This window comes from Canis lupus, chromosome 37 (assembly GCF_003254725.2).
Source record: "Canis lupus dingo isolate Sandy chromosome 37, ASM325472v2, whole genome shotgun sequence".
Lineage (NCBI taxonomy): Eukaryota > Metazoa > Chordata > Mammalia > Carnivora > Canidae > Canis > Canis lupus.
In genome coordinates this window covers 16762821-16788563 of record NC_064279.1, presented here as the reverse complement: position 1 = coordinate 16788563, position 25743 = coordinate 16762821, and the positions used below count along the sequence as shown (strand labels likewise).

Genomic DNA, 25743 nt, shown 5'->3' with positions numbered 1-25743 from the left:
AGTATTTATGTTCTCCACTTTTGTCCTTTAGAATCCAATAAAATATTTAGCTTGTGTTTCTGGCACTATGGAGTCCTGCTTTTCTTTTTGTCTCTTAAACCTTCATAAGCAATAATGGCACTTAGCCAAACATATTAACAGAGTTTTTATGATGGGAAATACTGTCTTCTAAGGGGGATAAAATAGAGGATATCATTGCCAGCATTCTTTTAAAGCCTAAACCATGTAGACTCAAGGTTCAATTTAATTGGGCTAACGACATTTATGGTTAGTCTTAAAAGGATAATCTTGCAGCTACAATGATAAGTGGGTATTTACTGTAACACCTAAAGTTATCCTAGGCTATCTCCACTATCTTTTCCATGTAGTCCAAGTATTAATAAATAAGAAAAGTCATCTCAGCATCTAAACCCCTTCTCAGCATCTTAGCTGAGAAGCATCTTAGCATCTCAACCCTTCCCTTAGCTTCAAAAGCAAATTAGTCACCCTCACCTCTTGCATGCCTTATCCTTCTAACAGCAGCCAATTCCATGTCAATACCTCATTCCTCCAGATTTGCAGTTCAAATAGAATTCACTGTCTCTGTGGTATGTGCTTTATAGAAGAATTTCAGGATTTCTACCAAAATCACATGCACATAAGGACACTCAACCTCCTATCACTTTAGTAGGAAGTAAAGAATTATGACCATACCTGGAAAGTAAAACTAAATGGAAAATAAGGAATTCACATTTTCTGAAGAAGCTGGTTTGACTGTATTGTGTTTCCTTGGGGGATGTTTATTTTCCAGGACTGTATGTGTGTTTCCTTTGGGGATGTTTATTTTCCAGGAGTGAAATTTGAGCCCAAGGAGTCTCATATTCTAATGCCTTTTGTTGGCTATAGATAAAGCCAGGTTCGAATCCAGCAGCCAAGACAGAGGGGGGAAACAAGATCAGTTCCATGACTAATAGAGTCCATGAGACAAATAAATTAGTTATTCAAGACTAGTCTAACCATTCCCAGCACTAAAACCTAAAAGAAAGTTTTCATGTGGGTCCTAGTAAAGAGGGTACAGAGCAAACAACATCCTTAGTAGCATCCCGCAGTAATTAAATATGGTCTTTGGGTCTGTCTCTTATAAAGCTCTACAATGAAGCTGATGGTTTCAGGTCAAAATCCATCTAAAGCATCCCATTCTTTGAGATTCTAATGAAATGGCTGAAATGTCATTTCATGTGGAGTGGGAGATTTGTGTACCCACTTTTTCCTGTCACATATGTACTCAAAATCTCATGGAATTCTGGAAAGGGAATGAGTTATTTATGCTTTCCCCAGTCACCCTCCCCTCTCAACTTGTTATTGGATGGATCATCTTGTCCTCCCCATATGACCCACCCCATGCATCTCACCGATTTAGGTGGGAGACATAGCTCCTTTTCCTGGAGCTCCTAAACCATCTCTCACATAAAGCATTTGTGTGTGCAGCCAGCCTCATTATAGAGGTTGTGGGAGGAGTTTAGATCACAGCAGTACAATAAAATCAAATTTAATATTAGTAGCCCTGTTCTAAACAGTCTGTAAGCTCCAACCAGCTGCTGGGGGGTGTGGTCTTCTTTCCCATTCTTGCTCCTCTCTCCTCCACTCTTAGCTGTAAAAATGGCTAATGGCTCTTCATTTTTTATAGTCTCCTTCCAGCCCATGCTTTCCAGGGCTCCATATCTACCATTCAGGTGGCTTGTGAACAAAACAAGCATCTAATTTGTTGCTTAACCTGAGTCATTTTTGAGAGCGAAAGTGTGTGCCATTAAGGATCACACGCAGGCAAGAGGCATGAACCAGAACAGTCCAAGGCAAACTGGAGCCCTTGGTTAGGCTCTTTATAAAAGTTCTTTCCCTAGAAAATGTCAGATTCTTGAATTATTTGATATTAATTATTCCTAAATCCCAGTTCTTCAACCTTTAAACTCCCAACACTAGCGTTGGCTTCCTGGAGACATCAGCCAGAGTTCTATTTGCCAGTAATAACATATCACATAAATTGGAAAGCTAAAAGCTTCTTGCAGTGCTGGATTTTACATTGTTGGGCATAAAATCACAGACTTCAGGCATGGAAATGATCTGGAAACACTTGAACCGAAAACACATAAAATTAGAGACCCTGGATGTCACTGATCAAGTTTCTCTTCTTGAAAACTGTATTTCCATCTCTGGGGTACAGGCAAAGAAAACAGTATAGTTCCTCTAATTCCACAACTAAAAACAATCAACAGAGAGAAGTAATGGTGCTGGGGAAGCAGGGCAGAGGGATTACGACCAAACTAAGTCCTCACCTATGCTTCCTCCTTTTTTTTTTTTTTACAGAGAGAGGCAGAGGGAGAAGCAGGCTCCCCATGGGGAGCCCGATGGGGGGACTCAATCCCAGGACCCCAGGATCACGCCTGAACCGGAGACAGGTGCCCAACCACTGAGCCACCCAGGTGTCCCTGCTTTAAGTCTGGCTCTGGAGGGGCCTGGTCCTGGTTCTGCTCTGTTAAGAGAAGCAGTGTAACAGCAACAGCCAAGAGATAGCGCCCCAGGTGTGCAGTGTTTCATCTGGGGCTCTTTCCCTCCTCTCTCAAAAGTACTATGGAACCTCAAAGAACTGAAAAGTTCTGAGATGAAAGCAGCCTCCAGAGAAGAAGGGGAGAAGGGATACCCTACATGATCCCACTAACCTTTTCCCCTTGAAGATGAAGAAACAATTCAAGATAAACCCAGTGTCAGCCTATATACCCTATACGCACCAGTATTTCCTGTATGTCCCAGTTTATAATAAGTCCAGATTTTAAATCTTTTTTTTTTAAATATGGAATGCTTTAAGGATTTGCATGGCATCCTTTTGCAGGGGCCATGTTAATCTTCTCTATATCACTCTAATTTTAGTATGCAAGCTACCAAAGTCAGCACCAGATTCTAAGTTTTTTTCTTCTTTTTTCTCTCTTTTCTCCCTTTGAACCTATAGTGTCTTCTGGCCAATCTAACCTTATAGAAGACCCACCAAGCAAAGAAAGTGAAGTCATTCCATAAAACAGTGCCAAGAAGTGCTATATTGAGTTACACTCTCAAAGGGTGCTCCTCGTTATGGCTTCCCTCTCTAGTTATCCTGCCTTGCTGCCATGGGGTTAGGTCCTGATGTTGCTACTGTCTTATTTCCTCCCCTGAAACTTCAGGGGATCAAATTTTCTTGTGGGTTTGTTAAGGCAAAAATGACAATCACAACCACCTATTGCTTAAACAAGAAGAAATGTACTACTTTTCACACAAAAGCCAATTTAATCCAAATGGGACATCATAGGAGTTAAGAAGAGGTGGGTCATTGGTTGCCCATCTTCTTGTCAGCTATTGAACAGTCATCAAAGACAAGCTGAGAAAGAGAACCAGAGGCTGATGCCATGATGCTGATCCTTGGTGTCTTACCCAATCTCCCTGTTTGAGATACTTTGGTCTTTGTTGCTCCCAGACACATGACCTCTTCTCATTGAACCAAGCATGTGTATGATACAAATGCTATACATTTGTTACTAGGAAGCAGGAAGGTGGGCATTAAGGTCAACTGCTGGCTGGACCTCAGACACTAGGGATACTCTGGAATTGGCCACTGCAGTTGTAGTATTAATTTGTCATCTCAGGAAACACAAAAAGTAGACAGAATTACCAAGGAACAGAAGGCTTTGGGGACAACACAACATTCCTGTTTTCTCTCATTTGCTTACTCATCTCCCCTGTTATAAAGGCCTATTAAATAGATCAAATGCAGAGTGCTTGTGTCATCCTACACATTGAAAGTTGCAAATACTGAACTTTGATGTGAGTGTGTATGCCTGTGGTGCTGAGCATTCAAAATAGGTCCCATGGACTATCACAACAATGGATTTCAGACTAGGGAATAACATTCATATCCTCCAGGCATTGATTGAGTAGCCTTCATGTGCCAGTTCATTTTGCCATTTAGTAGGATTACAAAAAATAGTCCCTGCCCAGGATGGGGCTCCCCTCATTCATTTCAAGAAACTGATATCTAAACAAAATAATTAGATAAGTGATAATTACCATTATAGTGGTATGAGCAAGATGCCTGATAGAACCAAACTGGCAGTATTAAATCCAGCCTGGAAGATTAGAGAAAGTTTCAAGAAAATTTTTAGAGGAATTGATATCTGAGATAAACCTTCTAAAATCTCCCTGGGTGAAAAGTGTAGAACTGGCATCTCAGTGAGAAGGATTAGAACATTAAACAACAAGAGAAGTATAGCATAAACCTCCAGCTATAAGATGAATAAGTTCTGGGCATCTAATGTACAGCGTATTGATTATAGTTAACAATACTGTATTATAGACTTGAAAGTTGCTAAAAGAGTAGATTTTAAATGTTTCCACACACACAAAATATTAATTATGTGAGGTGATGCACCTAACACTATGGTGGTAATCATCTCACAATATATAACTGTATCAAATCTATATGTTGCATACATGTTACATGCAATATTTCAATGATATCTCAGTAAAACTGGGGGGAGGGCAAATGAGAAATGTGAGATAACATTGTGTTTTTGGGACACTACAAGTGATTCAGTGTGATCTGTTGGGAAGTCTGGAGACAGAGTATCTCAGGCCAGGTGTGCCAGGCTAAGGAGCCAGTACTTGATTCTGGAGGCAATGGGAGTCAGGGAAGGGTTTCAAGCAGGTGAGTAGCTGCCTTAGCTCAGGCTGCTAGAACAAAAACACCGTGGACTGGATGACTTAAACAAACATTTCTTTCTCACAGTTCTCAGTTCTGGAGGCTGGGAAGTCAAAGATGAGGGTGCCAGTAGATCCAGTGTCTGGTGAGATACAGTGTCTTGTTTGCAGACTGTCTTCTCATTATGCCCTTACCCCGAGGGAGGAAGTGCCTAAGGACACTCATCCTGTCATGATGTCTCCACCCTTATGACCCAGTTACCTCTCAAGGCCCCATCTCCAGACATCACAGTGGGGATTAGGGTTTCAATATATGAATTTGGGGACACAAACATTCAGTTCAGTGCTGTGACATGACTTGATGCGTTTTGATTCTGATCACCCTGGCATGTTGGCAGAATGCAGTGTAGAAGAGGGCAAGGCTGGAGAGAGTCAGGAGACTGTGGACAGTCCAGCTGAAGATGATGAGAATGCAAGAAAGGCAGCTACAGGGCAGGGTGACAGGGAGGGGAGATTAGAGAGGTTGCTAAAGGAATGAAGCCAGGATCCCCGGGAGAGAGAGAGAGAAAGATCTGGAAAAAACAAGACTAAAGTTTAGTACTCTGCATTTTCTGACCCCTTCACCTCTTTTCCTGTCTAATCAGCACTATCACTTAAGTGCTGGAATTTCTGCTTTAATTCTCTCATTATGTGCATATAAAACTTTGTAGAACAAAGCAGAGCATTCTTCTGCCTACATATTTAAGGAAAATGACATATAAGTGCTAAGTAAACCTTAGCTGGTGATGGCTAAAATGTGTTTTCCTTACCAGAAGAAAAAAAAGAGTAAACCAGACTAGCGTTTTTAAAAATTTGATCCAAGAACGATCTAGTGCTAGTTAGAAATACAGATTCCCGGAGTCTTTTCCACAACTGATGATGCCAATCCTTGGGAGAGGGTATGACCTAGCAATTTGCAGTTTTAACAAGCACAGGTGATTCTTTAGACACACTAGAGTTTGAAAGCCATGAGATGATTTCCAAATTACCCTCCATGTCTACTTTTTTTTTTTTTTTTTTTTTTTGTTAACTGCAAAATGGCTTCAGAGCAGAGAAATCTTTCATGCACCTGAGAGGATCAACTATGTTTGAGAGACAAACAGGCTGAAGTCATCCTTAGTAATGTTGCACTGTTACTAACATGAAACATTTACTTAATGCTCACCTGGCATGTGCCATTGTACACATAAACCCATTGTCAAAGACTAGCAGAACACCAGTCACAAAGCAAGTTGGGTTTATTAGCTGTTAGAACAAGAGAGAAAAAAAAAAAAAAAGAACAAGAGAGAACACACACCATGGGGAAATGGGGGGGGGTGTCTTAGCAAAGGGTGTCAGCAAAGGATATCATCATAGGATTTGTACTTTGGTTGAGTGGATTTGGGGAAGAGTCTAAAAAGGCAGGAGATCCCTCTAGGTTGGATGTTGTCAGAACATGGGGAAAATTTTATGACTGTGTATCTCAATAAATGTACTCATGCGGAGGAGAGCCTAGAAGGATAAAGCTGCAATTGTTAAAGAAGGAGTTAATCATGTGGGCTGAGAGACGGAGTGTTTGGTATTGTGTGGGGGGTACAGTGACTTTGTTTTTGCTTGTGCTTAGACAAAATTATGAAGTCGCCTTGTTTTGTCTCATTGCATCATAGTCTCAGAGTAACCCTGTTGGTATTCCGTGGGATTGTTTATGTCTAACAGAAGAATAACATGGCTTAGCTCTGAATGCCAGGCCAGCTTCTAAATGCGAGTACCTCTCCTTTTTTTCCTTCCTTCTTTTTTGACTTACTATATCCCATAAGGTAAGTACTCTGAAATAACTCTGGCTCTGAGAGGCTATGTGGTTTGCCAAGTTCATGTGGCTACTAAGGGGACATTCTGAGTTTAAAAAGCTTTACTGCCTCCCCCCACCCTGGAAAGGGGAAGTACTCCAAAAGCAATATACTTCTCAGTCTTGGACCCAACGACCATAGAAACCTCCCCCTTGGTTCTTATCACAAGTTGACTTCCAGGGGCCGGTTTCTAGTACATGAAGTACACCCACCAAAGGAGGACTTAGTAGCTATGTCTTAAAGCATCAGATCACCACAGTCAAAACTAGCAAGGGTGGGAATCCAGACCTGTGGCCTGCACTGGGCTGGTAAATCGCATGAAGAAAAACAGTTTTAAGTTACAATGACCTCTGCCATCAGGGACAGTTAATCAAGTGTTTGTGGCATTCTATATCGCAGACAGCCTCTGGAATCATGGAACACTTCTATAAAGGCATAGATTTCCCCCAAAAAAATACATAGGGCATCATGGGGTCATATCTGTAGAGACATGAATTCCGGGTCAAAAGTTCAGATTGATGTGCTGATAAATTTACAAAACACTAAGAATCCAAATAAAAGCAACTCTAGGGACTCAACTAGGACACATACAGAACAGCGTTAGAATATACCAGAGAATGAGGGCAAACTCTACAGGCATTTCCACTGAGTGCAGCACGTAAAAGGGATCCATAAAATCCCCTTACTCACCCCCTGGGGCCCCTTTTGTGTTGTTCTTGCCAACGCAGCAGCAGCCCTGCTATATAGACCCGCGGCGCTGCCGGCCGGTCGCACTGAACTCGCACATCCGTGTCAACCAGCCATGGGGAAGGTGAGCGGGATACAAGTTAAATGAAAAGAAGAAAAAAAATGCCTCTATATGAGATCTGTGGGGAGCCACTGATTTAACTCGGAATCATTCTTCCTTTGCAGATCACCTTCTACGAGGACCGCGGCTTCCAGGGCCGGCACTACGAGTGCAGCAGCGACTGCCCCAACCTGCAGCCCTACTTCAGCCGCTGCAACTCCATCCGCGTGGACAGCGGCTGCTGGATGCTCTACGAGCGCCCCAACTACCAGGGCCACCAGTACTTCCTGCGGCGCGGGGACTACCCCGACTACCAGCAGTGGCTGGGCTTCAGCGACTCCATCCGCTCCTGCTGTCTCATCCCCCAGGTGAGGTCAACCTGGTTTCCACCAGGCTGCCTGCTGTCCTCCCTGCATGGTTGACCAGGGAGGGACGTTTCTCCTTTAAAAGCCATTCAGGGTAGAGTGGGCTTTGGCTACTGCCTAAGCCCAGAGAGACAAATGCACAAAGCCAGCCGAGAATTCATGAAGAATTCCCTTATGGGAAGAATCAGCCTCACTTTTGCTACCATTATGTCCCTTGCAAAGGTGTTTGTAACAAATGTACTGTCACAGTGGGATATAGAACAAAACTTGCGAATGGGATGCTGGTTGGACCTAGGCGGGCTGTACTTCAAACGGGTTGCTTTTAAAAATTTGAAACCGTAAGATTGTCATTTTAATGAACAGTAAAGAATGGATGGGGAATGATTTAGGTTCCAGTACAGGCTAGTAAAAACTGACTCTCTGTTAGCAGAGGCTAATCAAAGTTTGGGTCCAACTTTGGAAAAGGTAATTCATTGCCCTTAATTTGGAAAAGTAGTTGAATACTGGTTTCAAGGGACTGTTTAAACTAATTTTCACTGAAGCATGTGATTTTGAAAGTCCAACTTTGGTTGTAAACTCGTATGTATATAAATTTGGGAGATAACACTCATATTATTCCAAAAAATAATAATAATACCCCTATTAAAAGAATGTTAGTCAAAATACTTTCCATTTCCCCCTCAGAATATATATTTGACTTATCACCTAGAAATCAATAGAAATTAGAGAGTTGGGAGTCAAGATTATTGAATTTTTGATAGACTCTAACCCAGACTCTGAACCTCTAAAAATTTACCTTTCCTAGATATGAAATTTAAAAAATGAGAATGCAAACATTTATTAAACACCAGTAGAACACAGATCCATACACGGCACACACAGCCATCTCAGAGTCTAGGTTTCTACATTGGCCATCCCGTGCCTCAACCTACCAAGTTCATTTGTTGTTTGGTTGCTTCTTCCGCTCCTTCTCTTTGTGGACGAGCAGACAAGCTCCCACAGGCTGCGGCTGTATGAGAGAGAGGATCACAAAGGCCTCATGGTTGAGCTGAGCGAGGACTGCTCCTGCATCCAGGACCGCTTCCACCTGAGTGAGGTCCGCTCCGTGCACGTGCTGGAGGGCTGCTGGGTCCTCTACGAGATGCCCAACTACCTGGGGCGGCAATACCTGCTGAGGCCCCAAGAGTACAGGCGCTACCACGACTGGGGAGCCATGGATGCTAAGGCAGGCTCTTTGCGGAGGGTGGTGGATTTATACTAAAATAGGTTCACACTACCATTTTCTCAGTTTGGAACCTAATAAAGTATTTAGTCTGTATTGTTGGCAATTGCTGACTTCTGTTTTTCTTTCACCGTGTGCTAAGGAATTCACCTGTAAATGCTCCCCGGTAAAGGTTGAGGAGCAAGTAAGTGGGGAGGGGTCCGTTCTAGAAGCTCTGCAAAGTGAAATGAGTCTGAAACAGGCTCAGAAGTAGGGGTGGAAAGAGGAGGTGGCCTGTCTAAGAAAGAAAGGGAGGTCAACATAGAAAAATGGGAGAGGGTGACTGGTGAGGAGGGAGGCATTGGGTTGAGGGCCCTGGGGAACAGCATTCCAGGAGCTTCCTTCTGACTCAGCAGGTGACTGGAAGCCATGGAGGGTCATAGGTGAGCAGTGAAGAGAAGCCCACCTGGCAAAAAGCCTGATTAGATTACATGAGGAATTGTAGTACTGTTTACTTTTGAACACAGTATGACATACCTAATCCCCAGGCCGCCATTGAACCAGTTGAAGATTCTCCCCTCCCAGAATGCCTCCTGACTTGGTTGCACCTCTTGGCCAGTGTATTCCCAGGGTCAAACTCTACCTGAAGTGCAGCTAGTGCAAATAAATTAATGAGATAGATGTTAGTGTTTTAAATAGACTTCAATTGAAGTAAAATCTGCTTGCTCATAAGCAAAGCCCTGTAAGTTAAAAAAACAAAAATTAAAAATCTTTTCGTTACTAGAGAATTAATTTGTTTTTTAATTTTTTCCTTCAAAGTAAAAGCCTCCTATAATCCTACTACTTCACAAATTCTATAAAGAAAGAAGTAGAGAGGGTCCTTCTGATTCTACTCCTCGTTGCTAGCTCTTCTTTCTAGAATTTTTTGTTTTTTATATTGACATCTCATGAAACATGCTTTTTAAATTATTTATTTACTTATTTGCAAATATGGAATCATGCTGTTCATATTAGCCTGCAACTTGTTTTTAACATGCAAAATGATACAGACATAGATCTCGATCAGTATACCTTATTCTGTTTCATGACTGCATTGTGTTCCATTATTTGTTTTGTTTTTAAGATTTTATTTGTTTTTTTCATGAGAGACACAGAGAGAGAGAGAGAGAGAGGCAGAGAGAGAAGCAGGCTCCAAGCGAGAAGCAGGCTCCAGGCCGGGAGTCCAACGTGGGACTCGATCCCAGGTCTCCAGCATCACACCCCAGGCGGAAGGCAGGCACTTAAACCACTGAGCCACCCAGGGATCCCCATGTTCCATTATTTGAAAGCACCCTAGATTACTTTACCATTTATCCATTGGTGATTGGGTTTGTCCAATGTTCCTTTTACAAACAAGCCTGCAAAGAATATCCTTGTATGTCTATCTTTATCTACACATACCATAACTTTTAGAGGATAGAGACCTAGAAGTGAGACTGCCCAATGATAGCACAAGATATTTTCCATTTTAATAGACTCTGCCCAAATTGTTAGCTACCAAAGATCCTAACTTGAGTTAGTGTCTTTACCATTTACTAAGCACCTACCATAGGCCTGCCATATGTAGCACTGGGGATGAAAAAACAAACAAAAACAAATAAAAGACATTGTCCCTACCACCACAGAGGTCTACACAGAAATAACATGAAATGCTTACAGTAGACTGTAAGTATGCAACCACTTTTTAAAGTCAAGTACTTCTCAAGTGCTAAATAATACATACATAATCACTTTTATCAAATACTTTTATTTAGTACTTTAAAGTCATCCCAAGACAAATTTCTAGGGGAAACAAGTGTAAAATTGTTATATATGTAAACAATATTTATTATTTTTTTTAACAATATTTATTTACATACTTCTTATGATATCAAATGGTTTAAACCATACTACCAAATAAAATGGTTCTCAAAATTTTAGATTTCCCAGACCAGTTTTCTTTAAATAGAGACCAACATAGGATTGCCTATTTTTATTTCGCCAAGCAAGGGCCTTGAAAATTAAAAACAAAACAATGAAATTGTAAATCTAAACACCATCCATTTGTACATCATTTTATACAAGAAGAGACATTTACAAAATGACATTTTTAACACCCCAAAATACACAAGTTCCTAATAAAGTATGGCTCAGACCAAGGAAGAATGCTCGGGAATTTGCTCTGATGTGTAGTGCTTTCATCTGTCAAAAACTGAGCAGAGTTTGAAGACTATTGTTTGAGGTTAAGGCCCAATGCCTTCAGGGGCTAGAGAGATGATGCAAATGAGCAAAACAACTTCCTTTAAGACAACAAAGAGTGATGAAGAGTATGGTGAGCTGTGAAAAGTGCAAACCAACCCAAAGCATCATGAAAAAATCCATTGTGCCAGCCAAATAAAACACATCCTAATTCCACAGCCTTCAGGGCTGCCAGTTGTCATTTCCATACTGGTGTGAAAGCTGGGGAGGGCCACCACCAACGGACTGCATGAGAGTTCCCAGGGCACCCTCTCCCCACATGAAATGCCTTGGTCTCATGTTAAGCCTACAGAACCCAACCTTAGAGCCTGGGAATGTGAGCAGACAAAACCCCAGGAATGAACCACAGTGAAATTTTCTCTCCATCCCAGGAGAATGAGATTTTGATTCATAATATTTTGAGCTCTAAGAAATAAGGAAAGTGGTATTTCTTTTTTTTTTTTTTTTTTTTTTTTGAGATTTTATTTATTCACTCCTGAAAGACACAGAGAGATAGGCAGAAACATAGGCAGAGGGAGGAGCAGGCTCATCGAGTCCGATGCAGGACTAGATCCCAGGACCCAGGGATCACGACCTGAGCCGAAGGCAGACGCTCAACCACTGAGCCACCCAGGTGCCCCAGAAAGGAGCATTTCTTATATGCTTCATTTTGTAGGTGACACAGCAGTAACAGAAATCTTTGACCCTGCATGTAGCAGAACTCTAACCTTAACTCATGTATTTTGCCTCCGCTCTTGTTTGAAACCACCTGAATATTTAGGAGTGACAATAGGTTACCTTCTGGACTAGAGCTCAGGATTGAGAGTCCCTGACCCTTATCTCTTATTCTCCCTCCAAAGACGGTCCCCATCAGTCATTCCAGGCAATGCGTATAGAACTCTGCTTCAGGGCTATAGGCATGAGGATTCTCAGTTTTTTACTTATGGTCATTTAGCACACTGAGTGCAACTTGGGGCTTCAGTCGGACACACATTTGTCAATCCTAGAACTTTCTGTAATGCATTTAAGTCAAACACATTTTGGCGCAAGTCATTCACTTTTCAGCTCTATGAAAACTGTGAGTTGTTTTTTGTTTGTTTGTTTGTTTGTTTGTTTGTTTTTCTTTTTCCCTGTTTCTTTCCCCAGGCTGAAATAAAGCCTTTTCTCTTCCTAGTCATTGAGAAAACCAAACCCAGAGTCTTCCTGTTTTAGCCCTCCAGATGTATCCCAAATTTGTCGTTGCATGTCAGCTGTGATGGTGGTGGTCCTCACAGCCATCCCCAGCAGGCTCCCCCTGGGTGTTCTCTGGGGCTCCCCATTTGGTTCTTTCTCATATTTTACTGTTTTTATCTATCAATCCTCTCCCCACAGAAACAACTCTGAGTGAAATGACAGTATTAAAGTTTTTATTTTGTTAATTATTATTCTTTAATTTTTTTTAATTTTTATTTATTTATGATAGTCACACAGAGAGAGAGAGAGAGGCAGAGACACAAGCAGAGGGAGAAGCAGGCTCCATGCACCGGGAGCCTGACGTGGGATTCGATCCCGGGTCTCCAGGATCGCGCCCTGGGCCAAAGGCAGGCGCCAAACCGCTGCGCCACCCAGGGATCCCTATTCTTTAAATTTTTAATTGAAATGATGATTTTTAAAAAATTCTTTTGATTTGAGCTGCGTACTTTCTATAAACAGAAGTAATTTTGCAAACACAAGCCTATATATAGTGGGTAATAAGAACTGAAATCATCCTCTTGTACACAGCTGGTGTTTTATTCACGAATACCAACTTACAAAGATGTATGAACCAAAGTCAAGACAAAGTATTTCCATGAGACAACACAGGACTGTGAACAATTCTTTGAACATGAAAGAGGCTCAAGGCGTAGGTCATCTTCCACTCCAATGCTCTTTCCAGCCCATCAAACTATTCTCTTCCAGGCTAATAAATACTTTCTAAAGCCTTCCTAGAGTCTCAGCTTCCAGATTTATTCCTTCCTCTCCCCACACCATTTTAGCTGTAGCTCTTCCTCATGTTCATGCAATGAATATCCTTTGAGTCCAGAACTCTGTGTACCCTTGTGCCCCAGAGGAAAAGGTATATGTAGATTCCTACTAGAAATGCATTTCTTAGGAATTTGGTTTTATTTTATAATAACCTGAGAGGTGATCAATTTTTGTGTTTTAACTTTTTCTTATTTCCTCCAAGTGAGAAATTTCCCTTTTAGTTCTTTCCGGAATGAAACCTCTTAAAACTATTCTCCCTATTGAATTACAATTAGCCAAGATAAAACATCTAATCATCAGTCTACTTCCAGACATGACTGTAGCAAATTCAGACCAAATACTGAATATCTGTGCTTGCTAGGATTTTTGTTTTGATTTGATTTGGTTTGGTTTGGTTTTGGCTTTGGTTTTTACCATACTGCAAGTTTGAAGTTTTATGAATTCCCTTGGTAAAATATTCCCATTTCTTACACCCTTTAATAAGAAAATTCTCTTAAAGGACAAAGTTGAAATTATCAACATTCCGTTAAGGTAATTTTCTTCCTATTAACAATTAGTATGCAATTAGTATTCAATATTGAACATGAGGAGGTGCTCCAGCTAAAATGGTGTGGGGAGAGGAAGGAATAAATCTGGCTCCCTCACTTACACTTTTTTTGTTTTTCCCCAGCCTATGCAAATAAAAGTGTAGACTATATATGAAATGGCTGAAGCTCTATTTCTATTATTAAATCAACAATGTTCCAAATTACTTTTTTTTCCAAACGGTTTCAATAGCATCAGCCAGTGATAGCAACCGGAATACTCCAGAGAGAATGGGACCAAAACCCACAATGAGCCCCATGGACTATGACAGCAAAGAGAAAAAAAGAGCACACGAAAATCCCCTCCTCGCCCCGCGGGCCCCTTTTGTGTGGTTCCTGCCAACGCAGCAGGCCTCCTGCTATATAGCCACGCGCTGCGGCCCATCCCTGACCTGCATCCACCACCATGGGGAAGGTGAGCCCAGTGCAGTCCCAGCCTGGGGGGCCTCCTCTCTCCTCCCCACACCAGGGCCAGGCCTCTGAGCCTCTCCCTCCTTGCCTTGCAGATCACCTTCTACGAGGACCGGGGCTTCCAGGGCCACCACTATGAGTGCAGCAGTGACCACTCCAACCTGCAGCCCTACTTCAGCCGCTGCAACTCGGTGCGGGTGGACAGCGGCTGCTGGATGCTCTACGAGCAGCCCAACTACACTGGGGGCCAGTACTTCCTGCGGTGCGGGGACTACCCCGACTACCAGCAGTGGCTGGGCCTCAGTGACTCGGTCCGCTCCTGTCGTCTCATCCCCCATGTGAGTGCAGCTCCAGATGGGGACACAGGATACATAGGTTCAAGCAAAGGTTAAACATGATCATTAGTGATCATTCAGAATAACTGAAGGTTTGGACAGAAGACCAGCTACCCTACAGTAGTTCAATATAGTTTGCCCCAAACAGAAGCAAAGGGTGACCCGGGTACCAAGTAATCAACAAATATTTATTAAGAATGTGTTGGCCACAGTGGTCATGTACCAGCAATAGGTCCTGTCCTGGAATCACTTACAGTGGAGTTCTAGAAAAGCCACTAATATTCAATAGAAGAATAATCAAGTGCTAGAATATGTAGAGCAGACAGGAGCAGACAGGAGCAGACAGGAGTTGAAAAGGAAACTTAGAGGGGTTAAGTTTTTTAAGACCTCTCTCTCTTTTGCTCCCCACTTGTGTATTTTGGTCCCACCACCCACCCAAATAGAAGTACTTTCTCTCAATGGGGAGAAACCCAGAGACATTTTATGCACACACGCACATACATTTCAAATACGTGTTTTAAAACACTAAGGTTTTTGAAAAATTAGTGCTGGGGCCTTACCGATTTTTCTTTCTCATGTTTCTTCATTTTATCCCTGAACTATCAAATAAGAATCAACTATTGTCTGAGTCACTTAAGATGTTTGACTTTGCTTTCGCCAGAAACAGAAGGATCCAAGTCCTTGGTGATTTTTCCAAGATTTATCTTAAACCCAAAGCAAGGTCATTCATTTCATAAACTGACTTTACTGTTCAAGCACACATGCTTGAAAAATTAAAAACATCTTTTCAAAATGGCAAAAATAGTAATACGCTCTTAAAGGTTTGAGTTTCTGGTATGGTTGACTGAACATGACTAGTATTTTATTCTGGCAAATATTTAAATATATAAAGAGTGAAATTTCCTTCTGAATTCTATCATACTTTATGGTCTTGAAAAGGTACTGAATCTCGAGCTTTGAAAATAGGGAATATATAAATATTGAGAATTACTTAAGGCAATTACTTAAGGCTTGCCATATATTTCAAAATAGCTTGAGCTGGACTGCATGAAAGTGTTGCAACCATTTCATGCTTTGCTTTCCCCCTCTTTCCATCTCTGGATGGGCCAGGCTGGCTCTCACAGGATCAGACTCTATGAGAGGGAAGATTATAGAGGCCAGATGATGGAGTTCACGGAGGACTGCTCCTCTCTTCAGGACCGCTTCCACTTCAATGAGATTTACTCCCTGCATGTGCTGGAGGGTTCTTGGGTCCTCTATGAGCTGCCCAACTACCGGGGGCGGCAATACCTGCTGAGGCCAGGGGACTACAGGCGCTACCATGACTGGGGAGGCACAAGTGCCCGGGTGGGCTCTTTGAGGAGAGTCATGGATTACTACTGAAATAGGTTCTTCATCATTTCTCAATCTGGAAACTAATAAAATATTTTCAGTGTGTTCCTGGCATTGGTTTGCTTGTATTTTTCTTGGTCCGCCTCTTTTTCTTTCTTTTTTAAAGATTTTATTTATACACGAGAGACACACAGAGAGAAGCACAGACATAGGCAGAGGGAGAAGCAGGCTCCCTGCGGGGAGCCCACTACAGAACTTGATCCCAGGACTCTGGGATCATGACCTAAGCCAAAGGCAGATGTTCAACCACCGAGCCATCCACGCGTCCCTGTCCTCTTATTTTATTCTTTCATTTTCACACACAGATACACAAACCCACACAACACAAGTGGAAACCAAGATGTGTGATCCATACGAAATAAAACACGTCTCTCACAATAAAAATATGCCTTCATATTCAGTAGAACTTAATAGCTTGTGAAACACTTTTATGATACATAATCTCATTTGACCCTCTGGTATTTAAACAAGATGTTGCTTCAAACAAGATTATTAAAAATCTGTTTAGATTTGAGGCACTTGGGTGGATCAGTTGGTTAAGTGTCTGCCTTTTGCTTGGGTTATGATCTCGGAGTCCTAGACATCATTGCGCTTCCTGTTCAGCAGGCAGCCTGCCTCTCCCTCTCCCTCTGCCCCGCCCCCCTGTTTGTTTACACTCTCTTTCTGTCTCTCTCTCAAAGAAATCTTAAAAATCTGTTTAGATTTCAGTTTTTTTCTGAGCGGTGAGGATCTGAAGCTGAGGTTCAGAAATAGTGTGACCCACATTTTAAAACAAGGATACCACGATGGGCCTCAAAAGGTTTTTGAATCCCCTAAGCTGTAGGTAAAAGTTGAGTTCACAAATCTCTGGCAGACTCTCTTGATGCTGAGGCTGTCACTTGACACTCCCTGGACATGGAAACCTAAGTGGCCGAATGCTGATGGGGAGAGAGAAGAGATGGTGCCAGAAAAACAATTGCTTTCCTGATGAAAAGGAGTTGCTGCCCCTGGTGCCATAATCCCCTCCTCTTTTGGGCATCTTATACCCAAGAGGTGACATGTGTGAAGGAACTGCCAGTTTCAGAAACGCTGGCCTTGATGTAGTCAAGCCCCTGAGCCAATGTCTACCCGCCAGGGCTCACAAGAGAACCAAACCAATAGGATATATATGGATAATATGAGGAGATTTATGAGAAGTATTACCTCACTAATGGAGTCTGAGAAGTCCCATGACCTGCAAGCTGAAGAAACAAGAAAGCTGGTGGTGTCCTCTAGTCTGAGTCCAAAGGCCTGAGAACCAGGAACTCTGGTGTCTGAGGGCAAGAGAGAAGATGAATGTCTCAGCTTAAGCAGAGAACTAACTTGTCCTTCCTCCACCTTTTCATTCTAGTCAGGCCCTCAACAGACCGGATGGTCCATTCACCAGTAAGGGCAATGCCAGCAGTGTTTTACCTTCACACTTTTTATAATGGGAGTAAAATAACCCCAAATTCATTTATGCCACTGCAATTGGATGTTCTGTTATTTGTAGTTCATATCTCTAGCTAATACAGAGCATATGTGACTTTTTCTGAGGTGATTGTTGAGTATGTATTCAAAGAAATTCCTAATGGAAAAAATGCGGGAAAAAATCAGGAGAAGAAGAAAGAAAGAGGGGGAAGGAAAGAGAAAGGAAGGGGTGGGGAAGGAAGTCAGGCACTATTAAACAATGAAGTGATATGATATTTAACATATTTTGGACCTGGAGATCATCTATAACTTAGATAACTCATTTCATGTAAGGTAAGCTGAAGTCCAATTCTAATGCCAAACAGTCAATAACAGAAGTGGCATCAGAAGCCAGAACCCACAGCTCAGAGATCACCGATTTTCCATCATGGAATCAGGAAGATTCTTGTCATAGTAATGACAGCACTAGCTTACTGATTCTTACTATGAGGTCATTGCAAACAACCAACCAGGAATTGAATTAAATATATAGGACAACCCAAAGCTGCATTCTGTCTATATATATCTATGCACATCCCATACACACAGTCAAATCTATTTACATAACCCTGTACTTATACGTATAATGTGTGTGTGTGTGTGTGTGTGTTAGCATACTATACACTAAGTTATAGGGAAGTAGGGCACTATATTCGCTTACATTGAGTCTTCTACTTTCTGTTCTGTCTTGCGCTCTCATTGCTGGAATTTTAGGAAGGAAGAACGATATGTAGGTTCAAAGAGATATGATCAAGTCATTGCCCTGCTTAAAAACCGTTGATATTTCTCCACTGTCCACAGGGAAAATTTCTTCTTACAAGAACCTATGGCCCCAGCCCATCTACTTCCTCTCTTATTAACCTGATGCTCCTGACCTGCCTGGGTCTTCCCATCACACCAAGGATTTTCACATCTCTTTGCCTTTTCTCACAATCTTTTCCATCCCTGAATTACTTTTCCCCAACTTCCCTCCTGGTGAGCAGCTCCTTCTCCAAAGCTTGATCAAAATTCACCCGACTCTCTCAGCCAAATCTGCATCATCTCAGAAACATCAGACTGGAAGTAGCAGAAGCTCCATATCAAATGGGCAAGCAATACAGAAATTAGCTCATGTGACAGGAAGTGCTAGGATAGCACAGGATTTAGGGATGGTTGATTCAGCAGCTCAGCAATGTCATTAGGGCCCCAGGTTTCGTCTGTCTCCCACCATATTTAGCATCTGCAGGGTCCTGGAGCAGCCAGGCATCCCTGGTAACCATAGGAGAGCTGCTAGCTAAGACTGAGGCAGCATAGAAGGAACACTGGGTGAGGACGAGCACCCAACAATCTCTAAAACACAGTTGTGCCCACAGCACAAATCCCCAGAATTAAAGAGGACCTTGAAATGTCATCAGGTTCTTGAGTGTAAGCTTTGGTGATATAAGGTAATCAAATGCAAGGGATAAAGGGAGGGGTGCCTGAGTGGCTCAGTGGTTGAGCACCTGCCTTTGGCTCAGGGCATGATTCCCAAGTCTTGGGATTGAGTCCCACATTGGGTTCCCTGCAGGGAGCCTGCTTCTCTTTCTGCTTATGTCTCTGCCTCTCTCTGTATGTCTCTCATGAATGAATAAATAAAAATTTTAAAAAGAAAGAAAGATAAAGAGAGAAAGAAGGAGGAAGCCCAAGAAGGGAAAGGTACTAATTTAAAAAAATTTAAGACATTAATTATATTTATTACTGATTTTTTTCCTATCATAAAGTAAGAAGTATAAGTACCTTAAACTTTTAAATACTGTTTAATTCCCTTTGAAACCCTAATATTCACCCACTTCAATATTTTCTTACAACCTCAGTAGAATTATTGAAATCAAGAAGTTCGTATTGATAAAATTAACATCAATGTATTTTTTTTTCTTATCGGTCATGGAAAATGCTTTAAATTGTGGTAAAATATACATAACATAAAATTTACCATTATAACAACCTTTAAGTGTTCGTTTCAGTGGCATAAAGCACATTCATGTCGCTGTGCAATCATCAGCACTATTCATCTCCAGAACTTTGTCATCATCCCAAACTGAAACTCTGCACTCATTCCAGACTAAGTCCCCATCCCCACCTCCCTGTAGCCCCCCGCAATGCCCCTTCCACTTCTTATCTCCATGACTCTGACTGTTGTATGTACCTCAAATAAATGGAATTGTACGATATCCATCTTGCCGGGCTCATTTCACTTAGCATCATGTTCTTAAGATTGGTCCATGTTGTGGCATTTATAACATCATTCCTTTTTAAGGCTGAATCATATTCCATTCCATGCATATACCACATGTTTTGCATCTATTCACCCCTCAATGGGCATTTGGGTTGCTTCCATCTTTTGGCTCTTTCACAGTGGCTACAACATTTCACATTCCCACCAGCAATGCACAACATTTCTAATTTTTCCACATCCTCACTAACACTTGTTATTTTCTATTTTACATTTCTATAATAGCCATCATTACAGGTATGAAGTAGTATCTCATTGTAATTTTGATTGCATTTCCCCAATGATTAGTGATGTTGAGTTTCTTTAATGTGACTATTGCCCATTTGTATATCTTCTTTGGAAAAATGTTTATTCCCGTTCTTGTATTAAAAATTGTTTTTTTTTTTCACTTTTTGCCTGTTGTTGCTAAGTTGTAGGAGTTCTTTATGTACCGACGCCTTATCAAATATATGATTTGCAAATATTTTCTCACATTACATGGCCTTTCACTCTGTTGATAGTCTCCTCTGTCACACAGTTTTTATTTTGATGAAGTCCAATTTACCTATTGCCTATGCTTCATTGTCTTATCCAAGAAATCACTGCCAAATTTAGTGTCATGAAACTTTTCCCCTATGTTTCCTTCTAAGAGTTTTATGGTTTTAGTTCTTTAAGTCTTGAATCCATTTTGATTTAGTTTTTGTATATGGTGTAAGTTAGGAGTCAACTTCATTCTTTTACATGTGGATATTCATTTTCCCCAGGATCATTTGTTTAAAAGCTGGTCATTTTCCTATTGAATGGTCTTGCCAACCTTGTCAAAAATCAGTTAACAATATATTTGAGGGCTTGTTTCTGGGTTTCCTGTTCTCTTCCATTGGTCTGTATATCTATTGCTGCACTAATACCACACTGTTTTGATCACTGTGGCTTTGTAGTACATTTTGAAATCATAAAGTTCAAGCTCTCCAGCTCTGCTTTTTTTTTTTTCAAGATTGTTTTGGGCATTTAGGGTCCCTTGAGATTCTATGTGAATTTTAGGAGGGATTTTTTTTATTCCTATATAAAACATTGCTGGAATTTTGATAGGGACTGCATTGAATCTGTTGATCACTTTGGGCAGGATATCTGAACAATATTGATTCTTCCGATCCATAAGCACAAGATGTATTTATATTTATTTATATCTTCTTTCTTTCAGCAATATTTCTCAGTGGTATAATGTACTTACTTAAAAAGAAACAACATATGGTGAGCATTATCCATATATTTCAATAAATTCTTTGAGAACATGATTTTTGGTAGCTGCCTAACACCTCATCAAACAGATGTTCTATAAGTTACCTAATTAATGCCCTATTTTGGACATTTCATTTGTATCTTTTTTTATATTATAAACAATGGTCAGATAACATATTAATGCACCTAAATGTCTGCATGTCCTTTTAACTCTTCTTTGGACAAATTCTTAAAGATGAAGGTATTATATCAAAGAAGTGAAAATTAAGAGGGTTTTACTGTCGTAAAATACACATAACAGTAAATTTACCATCCTAACCATTTTTACCACATAGTACAGTAGTGTTAACTATATGCACATTTTTGTGCAATGGACCTTTAGAACTTTTTCATCTTTTAAATTTTGGTTTAAAATTTTTCTCTATAGCTTCCAAATTTTCTATAAAAGTAAGAATTTTTAAAAGAAAGAATGTGAATAAGGTTTATTAAATGTGTGTGCATCAAATGAAATGAAAACAATTTTTTAGTATTAGATTCTGGTAGCAACAATCTGAACTAAGGAATGAAATAGAGCATACATATCAGGTTGTTTTGAAGGACTTGCTTCTTCTTAAGGAGTGGTTTTCAATCTGTGTTGATTTTGCTCCCCCAGGAAACATTTCCAATGTCTGAAAACATTTTTGGTTGTCACAACCAGAAGAGTAACGCTACTAACACCAGGGGAGGGTTGACACCAGAGATGCTGTTAAACATCCTTAAGTGCACAGGACAACCACCCTGTAACAGAATTTTTTGATCCAAAATGTCAAAATAGTGTGAGGCTGAGAAACTGCTCTAAAGAGAGCTGAGCACCAGGAGCTACTGGGGATGAAGGTAGGGTCTTGAGGGAGAAAGGCAGACTCTAGGCTCTGGAGTCAGAGCCTTAACTCCAGAGCAACCACAGCTTGCCTGGAGCTGGGAAGGGTAGAGAAAGATGTAAGATTGTAGGATCTTAAGCTTGTTATATTTGCATATTAACTTGTATTTCTCAACAGCCAGAACTAATCTTAGCACCTGGTTTGCAAAATTATTAAATAGAAAGTTAATGCGTGAGACGGAACCACCAGTGAGTTACCTCTATGAATTTCAAAAGTGAGGGTCTCCTTGCCTGTGCAGGAAGAGGCGCCCCAGCTGAAGCCCTGGAGATGTCCCTGGTCCTGTCCAGGCTCCAGGCAGCAGGGTGGCAGGTGCGTCCCTAAACGGGGTTTCCTTAGGGCCCAACTCCTGGTCACCCTTCCTCAAGTGTTAGCAACATCTGCTGTACCCACTTGTCAGCCTGGAGGGTCATGGAGAGGTTCTTCCTCTTGGACAGAAATCCCATCTTACTTTAAACATACTACAGAGAAGGTAGGCTCTTCCCCATGTGCCAGGTTCTCACACCAAGAAAATGCTCTCATCCAAATGCCTCGAGCTGGGCCCGTTCTGACCTCAGACTCAGTCATTACCCGGCTCTCTTACCCAAAAGGAGATCGTTTTGCAATTTAAGAAGATACCTAAAATATTCCATTGCCATTATTAACTCGGTGAGGGCTTTTGCTCAGCTCCAAAGTCCTAAATAGGCTTCGTCTAAAGGCCCCAGAGGCACCAAGTGACAGTTTTAACGCGGGTCATCAAATCGAAAACACTGGAGAGTCTAAGAGAAAACATACAATAAGTCCCCCACCCCACCCCCCACAGTCATTATGTAGAAAAGAGAGAGAAAATCCCCTCCTCGCCCCGCGGGCCCCTTTTGTGTGGTTCCTGCCAACGCAGCAGGCCTCCTGCTATATAGCCGCGCCGGCCGCGCCGACCTGCATCCACCGCCATGGGGAAGGTGAGCCCCGCCAGCCCCAGCCCGGCCCCCCCGCCCCCGCAGCCCGGGGCCAGGCCTCCGAGCCTCTCCCTCCTTGCCTTGCAGATCACCTTCTACGAGGACCGCGGCTTCCAGGGCCGGCACTACGAGTGCAGCAGCGACTGCCCCAACCTGCAGCCCTACTTCAGCCGCTGCAACTCCATCCGCGTGGACAGCGGCTGCTGGATGCTCTACGAGCAGCCCAACTTCGCGGGGGGCCAGTACTTCCTGCGGCGCGGGGACTACCCCGACTACCAGCAGTGGCTGGGCCTCAGCGACGCCGTCCGCTCCTGCCGCCTCATCCCCCACGTGAGTGCGGCTCCCGCCCCCCCCGGCCCCCGGGGCGGCTGCTCCCGGCCTCGGACTCCGCCGCCCGCGCCCCCGACCTAAGCGGTGACCCCGCTGTGCAGCCCCGCGGCTCCGCTCCGCTGGGACGAGGGGCGCGGGGTCGGCTCGCGGGGGCCGGCCCTGGGGAGGGGGCGGCGGGGCTCCCCGGCCCGCAGGTGGCGCGCAGGTGGCCCGCAGGTGGTGCAAAGGGGGCCCGCAGGTAGCGCGCAGGTGGTCCGCAGGTGGCCCCCAGGTGGCCCGCAGGTGGCCAGCAGGTGGCCCACAGGTGGCGCGCAGGTGGCCCCCAGGTGCCCCGCAGGTGGTGCGCAGGTGGCGCGCAGGTGGCCCGCAGGTGGCCCGCAGTGGCCCGCTGGCCCCGCCGCCGCCGCTCTCCTTCTGCACCTGTCGCCTCGTGGGGTCGGGCCGAGGCTGGGAGCGGCCCCGAGCACGCGGCGGCCACCTGTGCCCTGAGCGTCGGGTCCCGCGCACGCGCAGTCCCGCCTCCTGTGCCGCCGAACCCCGAGCCGACCGTGGGCTGCCGGCCGCTCCCGCCAGGCCCGCCGCCCCCGCAGCCCCCGCGGCTGAGACGGCCCCGCAGTCGGGGACCCCGCGGTCCCACCGCGACGGGCCTGCGGCTCAGGTAGCGCTTTGCGGAGTCGGAGGCCCGGGGCTGCGGCGCGGGGCCCAGAGCAGCCCCGGAGCCCGCGCGCCCGGCTCCCCGCCCCCACCCCCACCCCCGCCCTTTCTTTCCCTTTTTAAAAGATTTTATTTATTTATTTATTTATTTATTTATTTATTTATGAGAGAGAGAGAGAGGCAGAGACCCAGGCAGAGGGAGAAGCAGGCTCCATGTAGGGAGCCCGACGTGGGACTCGATCCCAGGTCTCCAGGGTCACGCCCTGGGCCGCCAGCGCCCTAGTCCTCCGCTTCTGGTCGAAGAGGCAAAGGCTGTGGTGCTGCTGCGCGTGCGCAGGGCCGTGGTGAGGACCAGGTGGTGCACACGTGGGCCCTTCACCCACGGAGATGCCCCCTTGGAAGTGCTTTCTACGCAGGGGGGTTGCTCCTGAGCACTTTTCCTCCAGAGCATTCAGTGGCGGGAGAAGGAAGACAGGGAGACCGTCGGCGCCCTCTGGAAGGCAGCTGAGAGATCAAGTGCTCCCGGAAAGACAGGCAGGATTTGCTCGGGACAAACAGCCTAGCTTTCCGGTTTTCTCAAGGTTTTATTCCCCCTTGGTCCTGTGCAGGCCTCCTCCGCGACCTTGGGCTTTCCGTGTTGCTTCTTACCTACAGCAGATCCGCAGGAGGCCCGTTGGAGCTGCCACCTGAACCTAGTGTCTGGGTGGCCTCTTGCTTTCCAGGGCCTTAGAGGAGCGGGGCTGAAGGCAGAAGGGAAGGGATTAGGGATTGCCCGGGCTGGGCTTCTTCTTGAATTGCCACTAGTCTGTGACTTCACCTGAAGGAAAAGCAACTTGACCTCCCTTCCCCTAGCTTCTTCTAATACTGTTGAGATTCAAAATTAGAATTTTCTTTCCCAGGGGTCCTTTCTAAAATTGTATTTAAGTATCTAATTATTCTCACGTCATCCAAGGATCACTTGAGCCCACCATAAACCCATAAAGGCGACAGCAATACGCACATGGTTATTTAAGAATGATACTAAATACGGCCAGTGTGGATGGTTCATACAGGTTGTGGCCTGAGAAACTCTTGGCAGCACCACAGGTAACTTGATCTGTAGGAATGACGCCTTCTTCAGCTTCTTCAGTTTTGCAGTGCGCAACCCATTCAAATGTACACAGCTGCCCTGGCATCGGCTATCTTTTAAAATTTGTCATCTTTGATACAGAAAAGATAAAGAAATGCCCAATCCCTCTGTAGCATGTGTGACTGGTTGCTAACGGCTCGGTTTTCTGACTTTTCCTCACCTGCTGATGGCCGAACCCACAGACCAGCTCCCAAAGGATCAGGATCTACGAGCGAGAGGACTACCGGGGCCAGATGGTAGAGATCACCGAGGACTGCTCCTCGCTTCACGACCGCTTCCACTTCAGTGAGATCCACTCCTTCCACGTGCTGGAGGGCTACTGGGTCCTCTACGAGCTGCCCAACTACCGGGGGCGCCAGTACCTGCTGAGGCCGGGGGACTACAGGCGCTACCACGACTGGGGCGCCCCGAGTGCCCGGGTGGGCTCCTTGAGGAGAGCCGTGGATTTCTACTGAAACATTTTTACTCTACCCTGGTCTCCATCTGGAAGCTAATAAAATATTTCCTGTGTGTTTCATGCAGCCATGGGGTCCTGTTTTCCTTTCGGCCTCCTTGGAGGGGCTCAGCAGAAAGAAAGCCGGGAATAACGTGGATCTGCTGACGCCTGTCAGTGCATGGGCTGGCGTGGGGTAGCAGTTAGGAGCACAGCCTCGGGAGCCCGGGCGCCTGGTCCAAAGCCCTACTAGCTGTAGGCGATGGGGCACGTTCCTGGGCATTCCTGTGCCTCGGTTTTCTAATTTGTAAACATTGGGCTAATGGCACTCTTCATCTCTTAAGATCGTGACGTGGATCACGCAAGTTTTTATTTTTAAATTTTTAATTTTCTTACAATGGTGCCAGGCACAAAGTAAATGCTGTGTAGTAAGCATTTACAAACATAAATGCTCCTCGATTATTATAGAGTATTTGGGCTTAATCAACTAGTGTTTTATCAGTAATGGATC

At 43.8% G+C, this 25743-nt stretch overlaps 3 protein-coding genes and 1 non-coding gene across 4 annotated transcripts; 3 read left to right on the top strand and 1 right to left on the bottom strand.

Annotated features, from left to right (window-relative positions):
* Window positions 1-2821: 2821 nt before the first annotated feature.
* Window positions 2822-2928, bottom strand: LOC112656821 (U6 spliceosomal RNA). Its single transcript, XR_003134687.3, has one exon. It is a non-coding gene; the product is annotated as a U6 spliceosomal RNA (small nuclear RNA).
* Window positions 2929-5062: 2134 nt separating this feature from the next.
* Window positions 5063-8979, top strand: LOC112656516 (gamma-crystallin C). Its single transcript, XM_025441903.2, has 4 exons — window positions 5063-5198; window positions 7295-7377; window positions 7479-7721; window positions 8707-8979. The coding sequence occupies exons 1-4, from the start codon at window positions 5063-5065 to the stop codon at window positions 8977-8979; spliced, it is 735 nt and encodes a 244-aa protein (XP_025297688.2).
* A 5190-nt stretch (window positions 8980-14169) lies between these two features.
* LOC112656797 (gamma-crystallin D) lies at window positions 14170-15892 on the top strand. The gene is made up of 3 exons (XM_035710969.1): window positions 14170-14178; window positions 14270-14512; window positions 15620-15892. The coding sequence occupies exons 1-3, from the start codon at window positions 14170-14172 to the stop codon at window positions 15890-15892; spliced, it is 525 nt and encodes a 174-aa protein (XP_035566862.1).
* Window positions 15893-22563: 6671 nt separating this feature from the next.
* Window positions 22564-25320, top strand: LOC112656470 (gamma-crystallin F). Its single transcript, XM_025441853.3, has 3 exons — window positions 22564-22689; window positions 22774-23016; window positions 24982-25320. Exons 1-3 carry the CDS (start codon window positions 22681-22683, stop codon window positions 25252-25254), a joined length of 525 nt encoding a protein of 174 aa, XP_025297638.1. The 5' UTR covers window positions 22564-22680; the 3' UTR covers window positions 25255-25320.
* Window positions 25321-25743: the final 423 nt, after the last annotated feature.